The following is an 18,652-nucleotide window of genomic DNA, read 5'->3' as shown; positions in this document are numbered from 1 at the left end:
TGGCCGAGAAGTTACCTTTAAAGAAGAATCGGACAGACAAAAGTTTTTTTGCCTTGATTGGTTTGAATAAACATAAACTCTTAATAAATGCCTATAAAGTTTAGTACTTTATAATTGAAAAATTGGCGTTTATCCTGTCACGTCAAAGGTTTATGACATGGGTGTTACGAGGGATGCAAATTTAACTGCAATGTTCTACGATAAAAGTGAATTATGTCAAGCCTGTTATCGCATTCACATTGTTTCCCATAACAATGCTGGACGCTTTCATTTCAATTGGGAAATAATTGTACACTTTGAGAGTTTAAAGTGGGTGTTTTGCATACAAATTAATAGACACTTTTTTGCATACATTTCTGAATAATAGCCATTTAACTACACTACATAGTTTGTTAAAAATAAGCGACTAAAAACACCTATGGTGCTATCTCGTTTTATGATCTGGGTGTTAGTTTTTTTTCTAATAAGCAACAAGGTGATCAGCCTTCTGTGCCTGACACACCATCCATTTTTTGAGTCTAAAGCATGTCAGTTTTCTCACGATGTTTCCCTTCACCGTAAAAACGTGACATGACCTTTCTAATATAAAATTTGTATAAAAGTTATCGTGAAATTCAAATAGATAAGCACAATAATTAGTTTTGTTTTATGTCTACCTCCTGTTGTAATTAATAAGAATAAAATTATTCAGATACATTTTACATTATATATTTTATATACATTTAAACAAATTTCCATTTTAATCCAATTCTGGTGCTCTGTGTGCCCTTTTTTGGCAATGGCCCGGTTGTAATTACATCTTTTTTATTCGTTTTCAGGTGTATTTTACTCAATATAATAAGTTAAAAGTTTATATTCAGTTATAGAACTTTTGGTTTGCCTGTGATAAAAAATAAATGACGGTGATATATCACTTAATAAGGTTTTTTTTATAATGAAATTTTAGACGTAATAGACAAGTTTTTGAAATATCAAATTTTTGTCGTCTAGAAAATGTTATATTTAAACTATACGAATACTTAATCTCTGGCACGCTTTAAATTCAGTCTCTTACTGGCATATTATCGGGAAATTTCATTGATCTTGTGCCGGATAGCTAGAAATGTCGACTGCCGGGGAACAGCCGTTCTGTATTATCGCCCCGGTAAAACAATTTGCTTACGTAATCAAAAGGTACGGTGAAAGGAACCGTGGATACTTAGTTCATTCCCTTATACACAAATGAAATTGTTTTGTTTAACCTGTACTACGAATTATTAATAATAACATTTACTAACTATAGACAGAAACAAAATATTATAATAGATTAATTGTTTAGGGTGTTAGATAGTAGGTATGTATGCTAAATAATTTTTGACCTCGTCTAATATGATAATATCAGATAGTTTTTGAACGTCAAACATTACAATTAACTTTTTTATATATAGAAGGGTGGAAATGGGCAACAGCCTCGCCTAATATTAAGTGATACCCCTCCGTGGTATGGGATCCTGTTCACACTGGCCCCGTCCCATCTTCATGGAAACGTCGATGTTGGAGCTGGTTCCACGTAGTTATATTTCTAGTTAGAAACTAAAGAAGAGTAGGTTTTACCTCTGTAAAACCTATTTTTCTTTAGTTCGCCGGCTCATCTCAATGAACATCAATTATAAGTGAACTGTATTACTCACAGATATAAAACCATTTACCAATATCAACATTACATATATAATTACAATTCTAACTACTCAGTGGCCGATATACAAAAGATAGTAGAAATTATATCTAACAGTGCAGACTTTTAATAGCGTAAAAGTCTAATTTGATAATATCTACGATTTAAATAGCGTTTTTAAATAAATATTTTATGAAATTCATTTTATTGTTTCCGTACAAAAGACATGAATAATCAAATCAGAGGCACTCAGTATTAATCACAGAAAAGCGAGATCTTTTAGAATAAAAGATGGAAGTGCTCTTCATTTGTATAGAAACCGACGTCGCTAAAACATACATAAGAAAATTATTTGCATGTATTGATTTGTACAATTTAAAACAGGGGCACACGGGTAGGATATCTGATTTTAAGTGACTCTCTACACCAGAAGGCTCGCGAGTGCGTTGCGGGCCTCTTAGAATTTGGAAATTACGCTCTTTTCTTGAAGGACCCTTACTTGAATTGGTTGGAAAATCTTCAGTGGGTAGCTGGTTCCACATAGAGGTGGTACGGCATGAATAAATAACGCTCAGTTGTGAAACCACGAAGACAGACTTCCGTATACGATTTATTTACGGAATTCCATTCCGTATTCTGGCTTGACATCCGAGGATAAATTTCAACTGCCCTGAACGCTCTCCATGGTAGAAGATGCAGAGACCCACATTTTTCCTCAACGCCAACGGGTCATAATGCTCGGAAGGAATAAATGCGAAAGAAAACAATTATAGGCAAAACCACAAGTCTTTTTTACAATCTTACTTATGTGTAAAAAAAGTTCATTTTCCTCGCTGAAACTCGAGAACGGCTAGAATTGGCTAATTTTAAACGATGACGATACTAAGGTTTAAACGATGGAAAACATAATAAATAAGCAAAGTAAAATACTAAAAACGACAATTGAATTGTCCAATAAAAACGTTCTTTGCTAGGAAATATTTGATGTCTTTTTAGAAATTATAAAATTTGTATTAGTATAATGAGGTGCGATTTTTAAAAATTGTATTTAGTTTTAACACCGGGTCTAGTGTTTATTATATTTTTCAATTTGGAGTAGAAATCTCCTGAGCTCTTTCCTGGCCTAAAGCCTTGCCTGACCTGACGCTATTCCATTACTAACTAAGCAAGTACTAAAAGATTTTTCTAAAAGTACAGATTTCACATATATCAGCAGCCTTCAGCAAATGAGTTTATTTTTACTTGCTTAATCTCTCTTTCTGAGGTATTAATTATCCACGACCGCTCTTTAACGAAGCACTTAACTATTAACAAAAATTCTGACCCTCACACAAGGATCGTGATACTGAAAAATTCAAGGCAACCGCCGAGTATTTTAACTTTCTGAAATTAAAAAAAAAATATTTTTCGTTAAAAACTTCGTTAGTCATATTAGATTAAATTTAAAAAAAAGAAACGAGCTCTCATGCGATGTGTATTTTTGAAGTAAATTCTTTATTACAATTTACTAATATGCAAGACTTTAAACATTACCACACTGAAACTTACCCACATGTAAATAAAGGTGTGGAGTTTCGAGTTTCGCAGAAAGTTAAATGTAACTTCCTAGTTTGCTTACACTTCGTAATAGCTCATACACTCATGACTTTGACTCAAGTACCTAGAATAGACAATGAAAATTGGTCTTTGGAACAGTTTCAGGAACAGTCAGGTCAACTTTACCCACAAAATATACTGTTATTTCATTATATAATACACGACAATAAAACACGATATTATAAATAGTTTCTTTTAATTTCCAAAAGTTTATCCAAGCAAACTATTATTCTAACTTTAAGATTAAATACGCACAGAATATTCATATTTGAGAAAAAGCTTCTACAATTCAGTACAAGAGATCTCTCGGAACCCGTTCCCTTACCTTCTAAAATATGTTTTCAGTTTCGTGGACCGGGTATACACGAGCACTCACCCAGAAACTTTCGCGGCAGCAAGGATAACACGCAACTTATTCTGGTTTATATTAAAATCTAAGTCAAATAAGGGTCATCTAGTTTTATTACTTGAAAAGACTGTCAAAATATCAATTAGCTTGACTAGATAATTTGTTTAAAATAACGAATTATCCCTATAAAACCTTATTAATTTATGTATATTATAGATATATTTTAGTTTCAAAGTCGGACGATTCAACTTGAAAATATTTATAAAATGCCAAATTTTTGGGGTAAAATGTCATTTTCTCGCGGTAAGAAAAGCAATATTTTGATTTACGAAAAAACGATAACATTTGTTTATATTTTATAGCTTTGTGATTAATCGTAAACAAGTATATATTTAAAGGAAATAAATTTTAAACCTATGCATTCTTAATAAATATTTTAATAAATTCTTGCTATTATGACTTATTTGAAAAACGGTAAGTGTGAAACCATTTTCAGGTACAGCACAAAAACTTCAAGGTTCAAGCGAAGTCAAGTAGTTGTAAGTTTTCTTTTAGAATATCGTTTGCTTACAAACACCTTTTTTTTACTCTTACACGTTGATTTTAATTATAACAGTTACCAGAAAATTAAGTTACTAGAAGAATCTAAGATAGACAATAGACAAGGAGAGATGGACTGCCGACTTTCAGTGATTTAAGTGGCACCGAAAAAAGAATAATAAAGTAGGAGCTGTACACCCCATTAGGAGCTGTTCTGCCTTAACCATAGAAATAGATGAATTGAAAAATACATGGTATTCGACCGTAACCTTAAGGACTAGGCTGTTGAGTATATCATACGTTATATGTAATCTATATTAGAGGATACGGTTCGAAAAATCAGTTTTGACCAAATAGTGACATAAAATATGAAACAAGCGTCTCAAAGATGAACATTAAACGGCGATATTACTTTAAATAAAAATGTAAATTGTATTTATTTTAAAAAGTTACAAAAATTTTCAGATCATATTACATTCATTTGCGAAAAGCACCTTAGTGGCATAGTAGAATTATCTTAGAGCTACAAATGGATTCGATTTCCAGCTAATTACGAGCTCGATGACACATTGACGACACATTAAAGACACCCTTTGTCACTGAAGAGAAAGTACCAGCTGTCCATTGAAAACCTCAAGTCAATGACATTAACTTTTAGAATAATATATCTGGTAAATCACAACATAATCGGTATATAAACAACAATTTATTTAAAATGATAGAATAATAATGATAAAGCTGTCTAAACCTTACATTCACGCTACAAGAAGCATAGACAATGTCTAGAGACATAAAAAGTTTAAATATCAAACGTAAATTCCTTTTTTAAATATATTTAAATTATAATATGTGTTCTCTTAATGTATTTCATATATATAACATTTATTATCTTTATCTCTGAACAGAGAAATAAATGCATACAAAATAAATAAACTCTTACAACGAGCTGAGACTTTAATCGAATAATAAAGACACTTTAACGATCTTAACTTATGTATAAATAACTCATAAGGTTTATATGTCAATTAAGTTTAACTAAACTTGTTAACATAACTTCAAGGCCTTGTGGTGAGGGTTTAAATATCTAAGAACTTAGCAATTAGTATAGTAACATGAATTAATTTTTGGGTCGATTTACGATTTCAAAATTAAGATTTAAAATCTATATATAGTAAGTAAATTCAAGGCATTGTAAAATTTTAAAATGTTTTCACATTCAACTTCGCCAAATTTGTATATTGGCTAATTACCATTTTAATACTGATGTATCGCGAACATCAAATGATTACAGTTATTCAACTTCTAGGTTTTTGTTAGAAGTGAGACATTATATTCTAAATTTAAATCACTTTCGTTATTGAACTATATACGTTTGATTTTAAATCTGAATTCAACCGATAATTAAAATTCCAGCATAAAATCCTATATCCATTATAACGTGTTTAAATTGCCTACCCCCAAACGGGAGTAAATATATTATATTAGTGACATATAAAAAGTATGGTTATATCGACATAGGTGCCCAACCCCGCGGTAGATTTTGACAGACGGCATCGGCCTGTCAGGACTTGAGGTGACCTTCACTTACCTACGACCCCGAACATGGTCCACAATCGCCGGGCGCTGTAGGGCGCGCGGCCATTTCTTCCTTCACAGATATGTCATCACCACGCTACGCCATTCACTGCACGTCACTCATATTATAGCCGGCTATCGACGCGATGAGCGCACACCCTCACGGCTTCCCATTCACTGAAAGGCCCGGGCCGCGACAATCTGCGCAGACTCGGATGCGACGATACAGGAGAGACCCCTCTGCTCTCCTTTCACGGGTACGCCTCAGAGGTCAGAGGAACAAACGTGTGTCGTGACCATAAATAAGTAAACCGAGTTCGCGTTCAATCCTTTTCTTAAGGAATTATTTTTTATTATATTTAAGGAATTGCGAAATTCGCATGTCTAATACGTATCTTAAGGTTTTCTTAAAGTGATTAACACCGTTTGTTCATGTATGCATTAGAATAAGTTAGACGCTTCGTTTAATCGATTTCTCGGCATCACTTAAAACGATGGCGAATTATGCAGATCAGTGTTAATAAACACAACGAGATGTTCAAATATTTGTCTGACGTTTATTTAGTAAATAATGTTTTTCTAATAATCCAATTATATACGGTACTAAATAAAAAATATTTTAAATTTACTATTTTCGTTTGTTATATTCAAATGCGTTTAATTATAAGAAATAAAGTTTTGCGTTTGTAGCAAGCGAGCTTAGTGCTCACGTAAATATGAGAAAATATTTATTTACACGTCATGTTGTATATAATACTATTATTCGTAAGCAGTAACCGAGTGAAGCCCATCCATTTAGCGTAGGATTTTAAACTCTATGGTGTCACGTTCGAAATCAGACTACAAGCCAATGATTACAATAAGCATTATTATTATCTCTTTGTAATCTATGGTATGGCGTCTATGGGATCTAAGAATCAGAGCAACCAACCTGATTACCATTAATTTATATAGAGAGGTTACATTTATGATTTTAGTTATATGTTAGAAGAAATAGATAAGAAAATTGATATGGGATTTTATAGATTCAGTTGTACAACACTGCCTATTGCTTAATAGGAATAATTCACATTAAATAATATTAATACCTAAAACTAAAAAATACATTTTCATATTACATGACTCTCAAATCAAAAAAATCTATAATATACTATTAATGTCCTAAGCCTTTTCTCTTTCTTATTTATTATAGCTACTAGTTACACCAAACACTAACAAATGTGTTAAATGATGACGGAAGGAGCATATTATTTCAAGTATAATAGTACTACTTTTAGGTTTAAATATTCACAACGTTGATAAAATTTGGAACCGTTGACATTTTCTATGACTTTTGGGAGGAGCTTTCATTTAGCCCACAAAATTTGGAAGTTGAGAATTTAATCTCTCATTCTCAACTAAAAAATGATAGGATAAGAGGCTTTTTAAGTTTCATTGCCGCCATACCAGCATTAAAATGCCGGATTTTGGTTTATTAGCTATCTGGTTTTTTGTCTTTGAACATACAACAAAAAGAATCTAGTCGCTCTGTTTTTTGAAATAAAAGATAAAAACATTGGTGCTTGCAGCATAAGGTGTGATTCGAATTTCCTAAGCCTTGGGAGTCCCACGTTTTCCACAGGCTCAGTACTGTAAACGTAGTATGTATATAACTCGAATAACTATAAAATAGTAACAGGCACTAATTGGTGTATTGTTTGGGTATTGAAATAATTTTAAAGAACATTACACAAAATAAGTACTTAGAATTTACCTTAACGCTTTTTACCGGATTCTGCCGGTGTAGAGACACACGCAATTTGTATTAAGAAAATAGAATTTTGTCGAAGCAGTCGAACCAATACTTAATTTGGAGGCTCGGGCTTACCGTGCGCGACCGCCTCGCGATTAAGTTTCCTTGTTCGCTCTGTGTGGACGCGCCTAATGCATGTGTCAGCCCATGGTAATGGCTGTATGGAAAAGAATTTAAAAAAATCAGTGGCGCTACAACCTCTTTAAGTCCTGGCCTCAGATTTCAGAATCTGTTTCATGATCATTTTTAAATCTAATAGGCAACTTGGTGATCAGTTGGTGCCTGACACACTTCGTCGACTTTTTGGGTCTAAGACATATTGGTTTCCTCACAATGTTTTCCTTCACCGTTCGAGCTAATGTTAAATGCGCACATGGAAATAAAGTACATTGGTGCACAGCCCGGGATCGAACCTACGACCTCAGGTATGAGAGTCGCACGCTGAAGCCACTAGGCCAACACTGCTTAAGAGAAGAATTTTAACTAAACTTAAATATGTCATTAGAAAGAGGTTTTTTTAAGACTTAGGTATGACTTTCTTCGTTCTCATTATTGTTTTACTTATAAGAAAACCTATTATAATCCTGATTACCAAATTTAGCGAGCACTTTTCATAACTCAGGAAAAAGTTGAAATAAATATGTTTATTTTAGCGACACCTAGGTATATCCATTCGAACTATGATAACAACTCTGCAAATACTTATTTCTATAAAAATCGACGTTTAATGAATAATTCATAATTATAAGCATACTTTTATGAGTTTGAAAACATCCAATATAATGAAATTGCTTAAAATTCTACTGTAACGAGTACTTACAAAAAATTAGGCAAATTAAGAAAACTATTTAATTATTTTTCTCTTCGCTCCACGCAATAAATTCGTCGTAGTAGAACGTAGATATGTAGCGACTTTTTTTCTTTTCCGGTAAAATGTTCTTTTAAGCATTCAGTGCAATTATACTGGGTTCGAGTGGTGTTCATTCAAATAAAATATCGAATTTACTCATTTTGTGCACAAACAACTCAACTCGCAAAAACATTCTTTGAAAAATAGCGCCAACCGTAAAAGTATACAAGCAGAGATTTTTTTTTTGTTTTCTTCACCCATTCTGGGTAGGCAAAGGGCCAAATGCCTATAGAGCCAAGCCATCAGTATATTTTTTTATTGATATGAAATGAAAAGAAACCTAACCTAACTTATTGAATCCAGCCATTAAATCTGATATTGAAACTAATTTGTAAACTTTTAAGAAGTATTTGCATATATAATAAAAACTTTTTTTAATGTATAATCGCAATAGTTATAACTTTATGCCAGTTTCAATTAAAAATCATAAAAACTTCTATGAACTTTTTTTAGTAAAACCTTCGTGGTTGGTTTTTTTCTTTTTAATAGATATTGACAGTTGGGAAAGAAAACGCGAGTGCGGGAAAGGGAAAGAAAAAGCACGAGTGTGTAATAGCCCACATCCCGAACACTAAACGTCCCTGCAATAAGCCACTTTATGAGCAACTCTATTAAAAAATAAGTTTCTCTTCAAAAACAATCTCCAACAAATCATACTGTTATTTTATTATATTTACAAGTATGCTACATCATCACCGATTCGACTAATCTGTGACCGTTTTTATCATATTGTGTTTGAAGTATAAAAATCGTATAAAAAAGTTTTGATTATGGTTTGTTTTTAATAATTAATTGTTAATTATAAGTTTTTTTACTTTATAACTATTTTTAAAGCCATGTTTTATACGAATTATTCTCAATAATACTATTTTTCATACCGTCAAATAGTAATGAATTGTTATAACTGATTAAGTTTTAATTTATTACAAACAATAAGTTGATAACATATAGGTTTTTTTTTAATTACAACAATTAAACATTACAACATTACAACAAACAAATGTTTCCGTTATACGTTAATATATTTTTTTTTTAATTTAATTATTAGCCGGAGATGTAATAATAAATATTGCTGGGTAGCCCTTATTAAAAATTGCGGTATCTTTGGGAATCCGAAGTCACGAAACTGGCAACATTCATTCTGTATGTCTTTTTGATTTGATTCTTTGCCGTGTCGTTTCGGGTAGGTTTTAAATCTCTCTAAATCGTCTCTTTTGCTAAGTTTTATGACATTCATATTTTATTTTTCTAAAATATATTAATCTAAAAGCTTATAGCCATGACTATTTTAGCAAAATACGTAAATAGTGTACCAAATGAATGTTGTCGGAGTTTGACATCAATCATGCACAATCGGTAACCTATTGTTTGTGTTAAAACGTGTAACTTGGATTTCAGCGAAGGCTGCCAGTATGAAGTTCAATAAACTGGTTACGTCGTCCAGAAGGAAAAACAGGAAGAGGCATTTCAGCGCACCTTCCCACATTAGAAGAGTTCTTATGTCCTCACCTCTGTCGAAGGAACTTAGACAGAAATTCAATGTGAAGTCGATGCCCATCCGTAAAGACGACGAAGTACAGGTGAATATCTGTATTTAATATATTAATGTGGTCACTGCATTACTTTTGTTTAGTAATATGAATCCTGGTAGTTAGTAAGCAGTAATTGTATTATACGACATTTATTGTACACGTGCTTCTAACAAATCAATGCAAAACAAAATGATGATGACAAACCATTCTTAGACCACAGTTGTTTGTTGTAACTGAATTGGTAGACTAGAGGTTTTCTCTAGTTAACTTTGAAGGTTATAGCTGATCTGTGCCATGGTGTATAAATGGCTCTGATTGTTTTGCAATAACAGAACTTAATGTAAAAATTTAATAATGTACCAATTACGCACTGCAATATACAAGATGCTTACTCGTAAGCTTTTTGCTTTATTGTAACAGATCACACAAATATATATACTCTTTGAAACAACGAGTTTAAATATAATTTAGGCCCTCGATAGCAATACATTATGTGCCTACAATGGTTGTATGAAATTATTGAAATATTTCATCATTTTAAAAGGTATCACAAATCTTTCTTTAAATATTTTTAACCTTACCTTTAATAATTTATAATAATATATTTATTATTATATTATAACATAATATTTAATAATATGCTTGGCAGGATGGTTATACCAGTCAAAACCATTTATGACGACATCATGTAGATCAACATACTAGTTATAATGATCAAAGGGCCTGGCTCTATGTAAAATAACAAAATTTACAACTTATTACATTTATATCTTAATAAACATTGGAATAGTTAAGGTATACATGAATATTTACTTTCATGCTGAGTTTTTGCAGTTGATAATTTAAAAATAGTTACTTTTTTGTATAATGACCAAAATCTGGCTGAATCATTTTCTATGTTAAAATAAAAATTACAAATCTTATTACATATTTTATATCTTAATAAACATTGAAATAGTTCGGCTAGGTATACATATATATTTACTTTCATGCTGAGTTTTTGCTGTTGATAATTTAAAAATAGTTACTTTTTTGTTGACAGGTTGTACGTGGTCACTACAAAGGACAACAAGTTGGCAAAGTAGTGCAGGTGTACAGAAAGAAGTTTGTTGTATACATTGAGAGGATTCAGAGAGAAAAAGCCAATGGAGCCAGTGTATATGTCGGCATTCACCCTTCAAAGGTTTGTTTTCTATGAAATTAAAATTGCTAGCTAATAAGGATATAGCTTGTATTCCATGATAAGACATATTAAAGGCATAATTCAAAATTATTTATGCAACAATATACTATGTCATATTTTAAGGGCAAGAAATGCCCTTAAAATTAGACATGTCAATCTAAGTGATGATAAATTTTATACAAAAGCATTTTCTTTGACACACAATATGTGAAAACATTTGTGTGTAAAGATTATGTGACTGCTGAGACACTTCCATGGCTCTGATATATTAAATTATAATTTAAATAAATTAATATATACTTAAACTTTTATAAAAAAATCATGTTTTGGTTTCAGTGTGTTATCGTTAAACTGAAAATGAACAAAGATCGTAAGTCCATCTTAGACCGTAGAGCGAAGGGCAGATTGGCGGCACTTGGCAAAGACAAGGGCAAATACACTGAGGAGACTGCCACGGCAGTTGAGACCTCGTAAACATAGTTTAAGGAACAATAAAAATATTAAAACAATACTACTTTTATTTTAGACTTGCTTGACAATTAGTGTTAATAATAATAATAAAAGTTAATTTAAACCTCTAACTATATAAAGGTCAAAGCACACAAACTCTGAAAGGGATCGTCACCGTATCACCTCAACCTGTTGAGCTGTTCAGTATTGTTTGTATGAAACTCCCTCCTGCAATGCATACTAATCGTAACGTAACAGGCTCCGAAATGCGATACGTGGTCAACTTGCAGTTCCTGCGCTTGCGGCTCTCCGTACCCTAACTCACGTCTCTTCGTCACCCTTCACTCCCTTAGAGCTGGTTGTTGTCCCAACTCTTGAATGTTCTAGACTAGCTCATTTGACTAAACTTTAAGTCGATTATAGTTAGTTGGTATAATATGCTACCAACATACAACGTAGTTATGTAAAATTTAGTATTATAAAGAGCGTCTTTTCGTTTATATAAGGAGATTTTAAGCTGACAATTTCGAAGTATTTTTCATAAATTTTAATAACCATCATTTATAAATAAATAAATTACTATATAAAGGGGCACCTAAAAAAGCTAAGGCTGACTTAAATGGAACTTGTCTGTAGACTGCCCGCATAATTGCGGTAATAATATAATAGTGTAAATTAATACGCCTGATGTGGAATTCCAGCAATTTTTTTCAGAAATTTTTGATAATTTATTTTAAAACCGCTTACACGGCCAAACAATAGGAATTCATCGGCAATAAAGACAAAGAATTCTGAATCTTAATTGAATAAGTTACAAATATAAAGAGTGTGGCCTCCTTTTAGCTCTTACCAAAATCACAGCTTGATGGTTTTATTTATCCTAGGCATGCATTTCACGATGTTAACCATTTGAGTGCAGACTCGTCGAGGAGGGCGACCGCGAACCCCATGAAAAATATTTTTTAAGTGAAACTTCTTTAGAATCGTCAATCGTGATTTCAAAGTTTTCATTAAAAACTTTTTGAAGATTCCACTTCTAACATGTCTGAATTGCACACATGCATCTTTATTGGTTTTTCCTATTAATTTGTTTCAAAATAAATACCTTAAACATTTTATTTATCAATGAAAACATACAACAAGAAATTAATAACACAAATTAAAGGTTTAGAAACACTACTTACTTAAAATGATTTTATTTCTTGAACATAAATTAACAAAATCAAACTATACCAATAAAAAACTAGAAATACGTAGAAATGAATTCAGAAATAACCTTTAAGTAGGTAACCGATAGAATAATATTCGAATCGTGCTCCTAGTTATAGCGCCAGCTTTCGAGAAGTAAGCCGAAGAAGACGGTGACACGCCAACAGTGTTATGACACTGTTGGCGTGAGAATGTATGCCTTCTCCAGGATTCTAAAGCTTATTCTTTTAATTAGAGGCGCAGTTGTATATAAGCTATATTTGTATGCCTGGCTTTGACTAGTTCTCATAGGCCGGGTTCCCACTACGCCGGACCGGCAGATCTGCCGAAAACCGGACAGAGTGTTCACATTACATCGGAATCGGATCCCGGAAGAAATTCAGACAGTCAAGTTCTTACCGAATGACGTGAGTGGAACACGGGCGGGGCGAGGGGAGCACGAGTGGGGGACAGATACCGGCACAAACTCGTTCACATTACTCTGGGGCTCCGGGCCCGGTCGTTCTACCGGCAATTCGTAGTGACAAAACGCTCGGTAAAAATGCCGGGCTCGGCAACAATGCCGGACCAGGAATAATGTGAATAGCTTCATATAAATTGTACAGCCAGTTATAGTCTCCACGAATAACTTCTCGTGGATTTCAATAGTCATCATTATCGATATGATCAGTGGCTGACGGTATTACCCTAAGGCCAGGTTCCCACTACACCGGACCGGCAGATCTGCCGCGCCGGTAAATCTGCCGGAAGGATGGCTGTACAATTTATATGAAGCTATTTACATTATCCCGGGTCCGGAATTTTTGCCGAGACCGGCTTTTTTACCGAGCGTTTTGTCACTACGAATTGCCGGTAGAACGACCGGGCCCGGAGTAATGTGAACGAGTTTGTGCCGGTATCTGTCCCCCGCTCTCCCTGTTTGTTCTCCCCTCGCCCCGACAAATTTAACTGAGGTAAGTAAGTCAAGTGACTGTCTGAATTTCTTCCGGGATCCGATGTAATGTGAACACTCTGTCCGGTGTCCGGTTTCCGGCAGATCTGCCGGTGCGGTGTAGTGGGAACCGGGCCTAATATCCCGAATAGTTTGAAGTCTATCGTCGTTGTAATCTGTTTTCTCCAGTGTTGCCAGATGCGAGAATTTCTCTACCGAGTTAGGGGCACAGAATATTTGGGGGTTTTCTTACAATTTAAAACCCACGCCAAATACAGATTTTAGCTATTGTATACCACGTTCCTTATTTTAAAACTAAATTGTAGTATGGACACATCGTAAGTATAAGATCCCTGTGGTCTTCTGTAACCAAAAACCTAATAAAACTTTATCCTATCAATCCATTTTCTATTACAGATACATTGCATAATGTCTTTTATTTCCCAACATGATCACCACTTTAAATAACCGCACCATGGCACCATCCGCTTGGTGAGGGCATCCTATGGGATTTCTGGGGGGAAATCAAATTAGTCTAGGGGTATGTCGCCGATACCATCTGGCAACACTAGGTTAAGGGTTTTACTACAATCTACAGCACCGATTTAAGATTATAAAACTTAAAGAAGCTAACCTAAAAAATACTTATACTTCAACTTTTGAGGTTATTAGGAATGTTTATATTAAATCTACTGTGTCTGTTTAGTTTAGTAAGCAACGTATGATTTTTTTTTTGTTGCAGCAGAATCCTGGTTAGCTATTAATACAGTATGGACGTACCAGTTTCGGCGTTTGCAGTGTACAATTTGAACAAACCTAAAAAGAAAAAAAAATCTAAATCGAAAAGCAAACATCCATTATCATCAAAATGTAATTCAACTATAAACGAAAATATGATGGTAAAAATAAGTGCAAAACTTAATAAAAAGGAGTTTAAAAAACAACCAAAAAATAAAACGAAGAAAAAACTATTTAAAAAACTTAAAAGATATTCAAAAGTTAACAGCAAACAGAAACTTCAGTCACTAGATATATCTGATAGTGATGATATTCCTGATCTTATACCTGGACCAAACAAAGATGTTGTCAATGGTTTGGAATCAAGCAAAGCTGAGTTAGATGAATGTTCAAATTTAAGCAATGCAAGTTTTGAGTTAATGCCAGTTCATACTGATAGCTCAGAAGAAGCCATTAAAATATTGAAATGGATGATTGCACCATACAGTGTTGAAGATTTTCTTAATCAAATATGGGAAAAGAAACCTTTACATATTGCCAGAGATAAACCTTTATATTACAAAGAATTGATTTCTACACCCATTATAGATACTATGCTAAGAAATGAAAATATTCAATTTACTAAAAACATTGATATTACATCATATATTGATGGTAAAAGAGAAACACACAACCCAGAAGGTAGGGCTCATCCTCATTTGGTATGGGATTTCTACTTGAATGGGTGTAGTATTCGATTATTAAATCCTCAAACTTATATCTCACACCTTCACTTATTAAATGCCACTCTGCAGGAGTACTTTCACTCATTTGTTGGAGCTAATGCTTACTTAACTCCTCCTGATAGTCAAGGATTTGCACCACATTATGATGACATTGAAGCTTTTATTTTACAAACTGAAGGAAAAAAGCATTGGCGAATTTATAAACCCCGGGGTGATAGTGAATTTTTACCAAGAGTTTCCTCGAAGAACTTCACAGATGATGAGATTGGTGAACCAATTTTGGAAGTGACTTTAAAAGCTGGTGATATGCTCTATTTTCCTAGAGGATATATCCACCAAGGAGTTACTATAGATGGGCAACATTCTCTACATGTTACAATAAGCATGTATCAAAAGCATTCTTGGGCAGATTTGTTTGAAAAAATGTTACCTGCAGCATTACAACTCGCTGTTCATGATAATGTAGAACTTAGGTATGGACTACCAGTTGACATTTATGATAATTTTGGCTTAGTCCATTCAGATTGTGACACACCACGTAAGAAAGAAATACAAGATATAATATTTAGTTTATTTGATAAGTTAAAATCACATTTGCCTTTAGATGAAGCTGTTGATCAAATGGCTAAACATTATCAACGAGATGCCTTGCCACCTGTCATCACAGATTTAGAGAAAGCAGTTACTGTGTTTGGTGACACTGATATTATGGTGGATGATGGAAAAGTTATAAATAGGGTTGAAATAAGTCTTGATACAAAAATAAGGCTTCTCAGAAAAAACATAATAAGAATGGTGTCAGAAGACAGTATCAGATTGTACTATTATGTTGAAAACTCCCTAGAGTATCATGGGAGTGAATTACCATTTTTAGAAATAGAAGAAGACATGGCACCTGGCATTGAGACACTTATAACTTCATACCCAGAGTATATTACAGTTGAAAATCTAGATTTACAAAATGATACAGACAAACTGCAGATTGCAGATGCATTATGGAGTAGGGGCCTGATAATGACAGAATACCCTTTAGAAAATATTGATGATGAATAAACATTGTAGGATTTAATATTTTTTTATTCTTTTGCACTCGAACATTGTCATTACCAATGACAAGAAATTTCAACAAGGTAGTTCTAAGTACCTTTTAAAATTAGGTTACAGTATGGGTTGTAATAAGCTCTGTTAAGTTTAGATTTCAAGGTCTATTTGAAGAACAGCTTATCATCCTCTCTAGGTCTGGGCATAAGGTTTGATTTCTGTTTCATGATAATTTTATAGACAGGTGATATGTAATACATACTTAATACCCTTATTGGCTACTATTATGCCCTGACTCAAAACCATACCTTTCTTTGCAATCATGTACACATAAGCTCACTTGGAAATAAACATGGCTGTATAGACCATATTTTGTATTGTGTAAACTGTAAGGTCTGCAGCCCTAATAATAGTTACTATATATGTTTTTTAAGAATATTCCAGAATAAAATTCAAAGTGAGTTTGATATAATATGTTTGCATTACACATTGCACAGACAAATAAAACATTGAATGCTATACAAAATTTATTTTAAAAAAAGTCTTAAAAATGTTTGAGTAATTGAGCACCTCATTCATTTTTGTAGCCTTTAAAATCCATTAATAAGGTTAAGGCAAGTATACATAGAACAAATCAAACCCTCCAGATTTTTGTTGGTGTAGATATGCATATTAAATTCACATTATATACATGAGCTTACATAGTTTCACAAATATATGACTTTAAATTACAACATTTTATGAACTTAATATGGAATATTTAGAACTCAACTACAGAGAAATATTTTAGGTAGCAGTTAAGTAACAATATTTTTTTCTACTATATGTTAGATATAATAATACTGCAGGTTACAGTAAAGTTATGGACTAATATATTTTATTGAATATTCATATTGTTACATTTGATTAATATATTTGTATTTCATGTCTGTTACAATAAATATAAAAGTTTCCAACTTTATCAATCAGAATTGCATCTCCATAGTTCTTTCTGCCTTAGGGATGGCTGTGTAATAATTATGTCGTCTGAAGACTTTAATATCTATGCCATTATTTCAGTTTGATGATTACGTTCCTCCATATTAGCTTTGGATGCACATTTGAATAGTTTTTTAACTTCATTGTTCAAGCCTTCACGATTTCTTGCTATTTCTATAGCATAAAATTGGACACGTGGAACTAAAATTGTGTTTGATTCAGAGTAATCACCATTTGTATCTGCTCTCATCAATGTACCAAAACTGTAATCCTCAACAATAGTTTTAAACTTTTCGCAGTATGCTCTCCACTTGGCTTTATTAACGTTATTTTTTATTTCATTCTCCTTAATGTAAGCAACATCTAAATCTGGAAAATCTTGCCTGAAGTGTGTATAAATAAGATCATCGTGTGGGGTCAATTTTAGCCATCGGGTATCTACTGAACATAAAACCTGCCAATGTTTATGAATATTTATGTAAACTTTTTGATATATCATTATTATGCGCACTATAACATCAAGTAACTTACATTAAAATAAATATCGCTGTGTTCCATAGCTCTAGCAGCCCATAAATGTTCTAGGGTTTCATCGTTACCGAATTCCTCTGCTGGTCTCGTCAGAACATCCTAAAATATGAAGACATGAAACAACTTCGTAAAAATATCAATTTTTCTCTAATTCAATTTTATTATATTGGCGACATCATCCTACCATTCTTATTTACAAGTTATTTAAAACTATCGTTATTACACCTGTTAAATTAGTAATATTATTTGTTATCTCAATTAATAACAATCTAGAAATAGATAATTTTTTTATAAGCTTAATATATAATATTTCAATTTTGAAAAGGTTATACCATAACCAAAGAGCAGGCTACTAATCTGTATTCTGTTATACCAATAAGCAGTGTTGCCAGTCTGCCAGATAGTCCCGACGACGTACCCCTTCTTCATGTAGTGCCTTTCCAGTTTCCATTACTGGAGGTTGGCGGTCAGCTCGACATATTTCTTCTTATTCTTCGCCAACCGCATCTGTTGTTCTAAGTTGGCCACTCCCATCCATTTTCTGATATTGCGAGGCCACGACTTCTTTCTTCTTTCCTTGCCCATTATGATGACTTGAAGAAGTCCGTATTCTTGAAAAAACTAATTCTTTCGTATAGTTATTATTAAATTTTTACGTAATTTTAGAATTTGGAGACAATAAAAATCACATCGTTCTTTGACAGCTTCAACGAATATACAATTAGGAAGGCAATTCTTACGATGTGTTTGTACTTTAATTTAGTTCCAAATTAGGAACGATATACAATATCAATAAACTGTGTTTGGCGTCTTTTTTAAATTTCCTCTAAAACCCCCTTCACTCTATTCTGCCCCTAACTCTGTTGAGAAACCTCTTTAAAGATAATCTAGAAGAAACATTGCTATTATGTAAGCTAT

The 18,652-nt window shown here is 33.0% G+C and overlaps 4 protein-coding genes across 7 annotated transcripts in view; 2 read left to right on the top strand and 2 right to left on the bottom strand.

The window, feature by feature from the left end:
- Nucleotides 1-5,874, bottom strand: part of LOC110993271 (muscarinic acetylcholine receptor DM1) — a 39,882-nt gene extending 34,008 nt beyond the window's left edge. For both annotated transcript variants that reach the window (XM_022259466.2, XM_022259465.2), the window contains exon 1: nt 5,728-5,874. The gene's annotated coding sequence lies outside the window, so the exon portion shown is untranslated. The remainder of the gene's footprint in view (nt 1-5,727) is intronic.
- A 3,624-nt stretch (nt 5,875-9,498) lies between these two features.
- Nucleotides 9,499-11,640, top strand: LOC110993287 (60S ribosomal protein L26). The gene is made up of 4 exons (XM_022259487.2): nt 9,499-9,599; nt 9,815-9,996; nt 10,991-11,131; nt 11,468-11,640. The coding sequence occupies exons 2-4, from the start codon at nt 9,829-9,831 to the stop codon at nt 11,603-11,605; spliced, it is 447 nt and encodes a 148-aa protein (XP_022115179.1). The 5' UTR covers nt 9,499-9,599; nt 9,815-9,828; the 3' UTR covers nt 11,606-11,640.
- Nucleotides 11,641-14,251: 2,611 nt separating this feature from the next.
- On the top strand, nt 14,252-16,253 carry LOC110993211 (bifunctional lysine-specific demethylase and histidyl-hydroxylase NO66). Of its 2 annotated transcripts, none has more exons than XM_022259368.2 (2): nt 14,252-14,385; nt 14,464-16,253. In XM_022259368.2, the coding sequence occupies exon 2, from the start codon at nt 14,492-14,494 to the stop codon at nt 16,235-16,237; it is 1,746 nt and encodes a 581-aa protein (XP_022115060.2). In that variant the 5' UTR covers nt 14,252-14,385; nt 14,464-14,491; the 3' UTR covers nt 16,238-16,253. The 2 variants fall into 2 exon arrangements, with proteins under 2 accessions (XP_022115060.2, XP_022115059.2); XM_022259367.2 differs by having other exon boundaries at nt 14,278-14,385; nt 14,467-16,253.
- A 486-nt stretch (nt 16,254-16,739) lies between these two features.
- Nucleotides 16,740-18,112, bottom strand: LOC110993213 (protein PBDC1). 2 transcript variants are annotated; one of them, XM_022259370.2, is made up of 3 exons: nt 18,067-18,112; nt 17,735-17,833; nt 16,740-17,657 (listed from the first exon to the last, which is right to left on the bottom strand). In XM_022259370.2, exons 1-3 carry the CDS (start codon nt 18,067-18,069, stop codon nt 17,268-17,270), a joined length of 492 nt encoding a protein of 163 aa, XP_022115062.1. In that variant the 5' UTR covers nt 18,070-18,112; the 3' UTR covers nt 16,740-17,267. The 2 variants fall into 2 exon arrangements, with proteins under 2 accessions (XP_022115062.1, XP_022115061.1); XM_022259369.2 differs by lacking the exon at nt 18,067-18,112 and adding an exon at nt 17,919-17,979.
- Between the last annotated feature and the right edge of the window lie 540 nt (nt 18,113-18,652).

This window comes from Pieris rapae, chromosome 3 (assembly GCF_905147795.1).
Source record: "Pieris rapae chromosome 3, ilPieRapa1.1, whole genome shotgun sequence".
NCBI lineage: Eukaryota > Metazoa > Arthropoda > Insecta > Lepidoptera > Pieridae > Pieris > Pieris rapae.
Note: the sequence above shows the minus strand (reverse complement) of the source record. Positions and strands in the feature narration are given on the sequence as shown.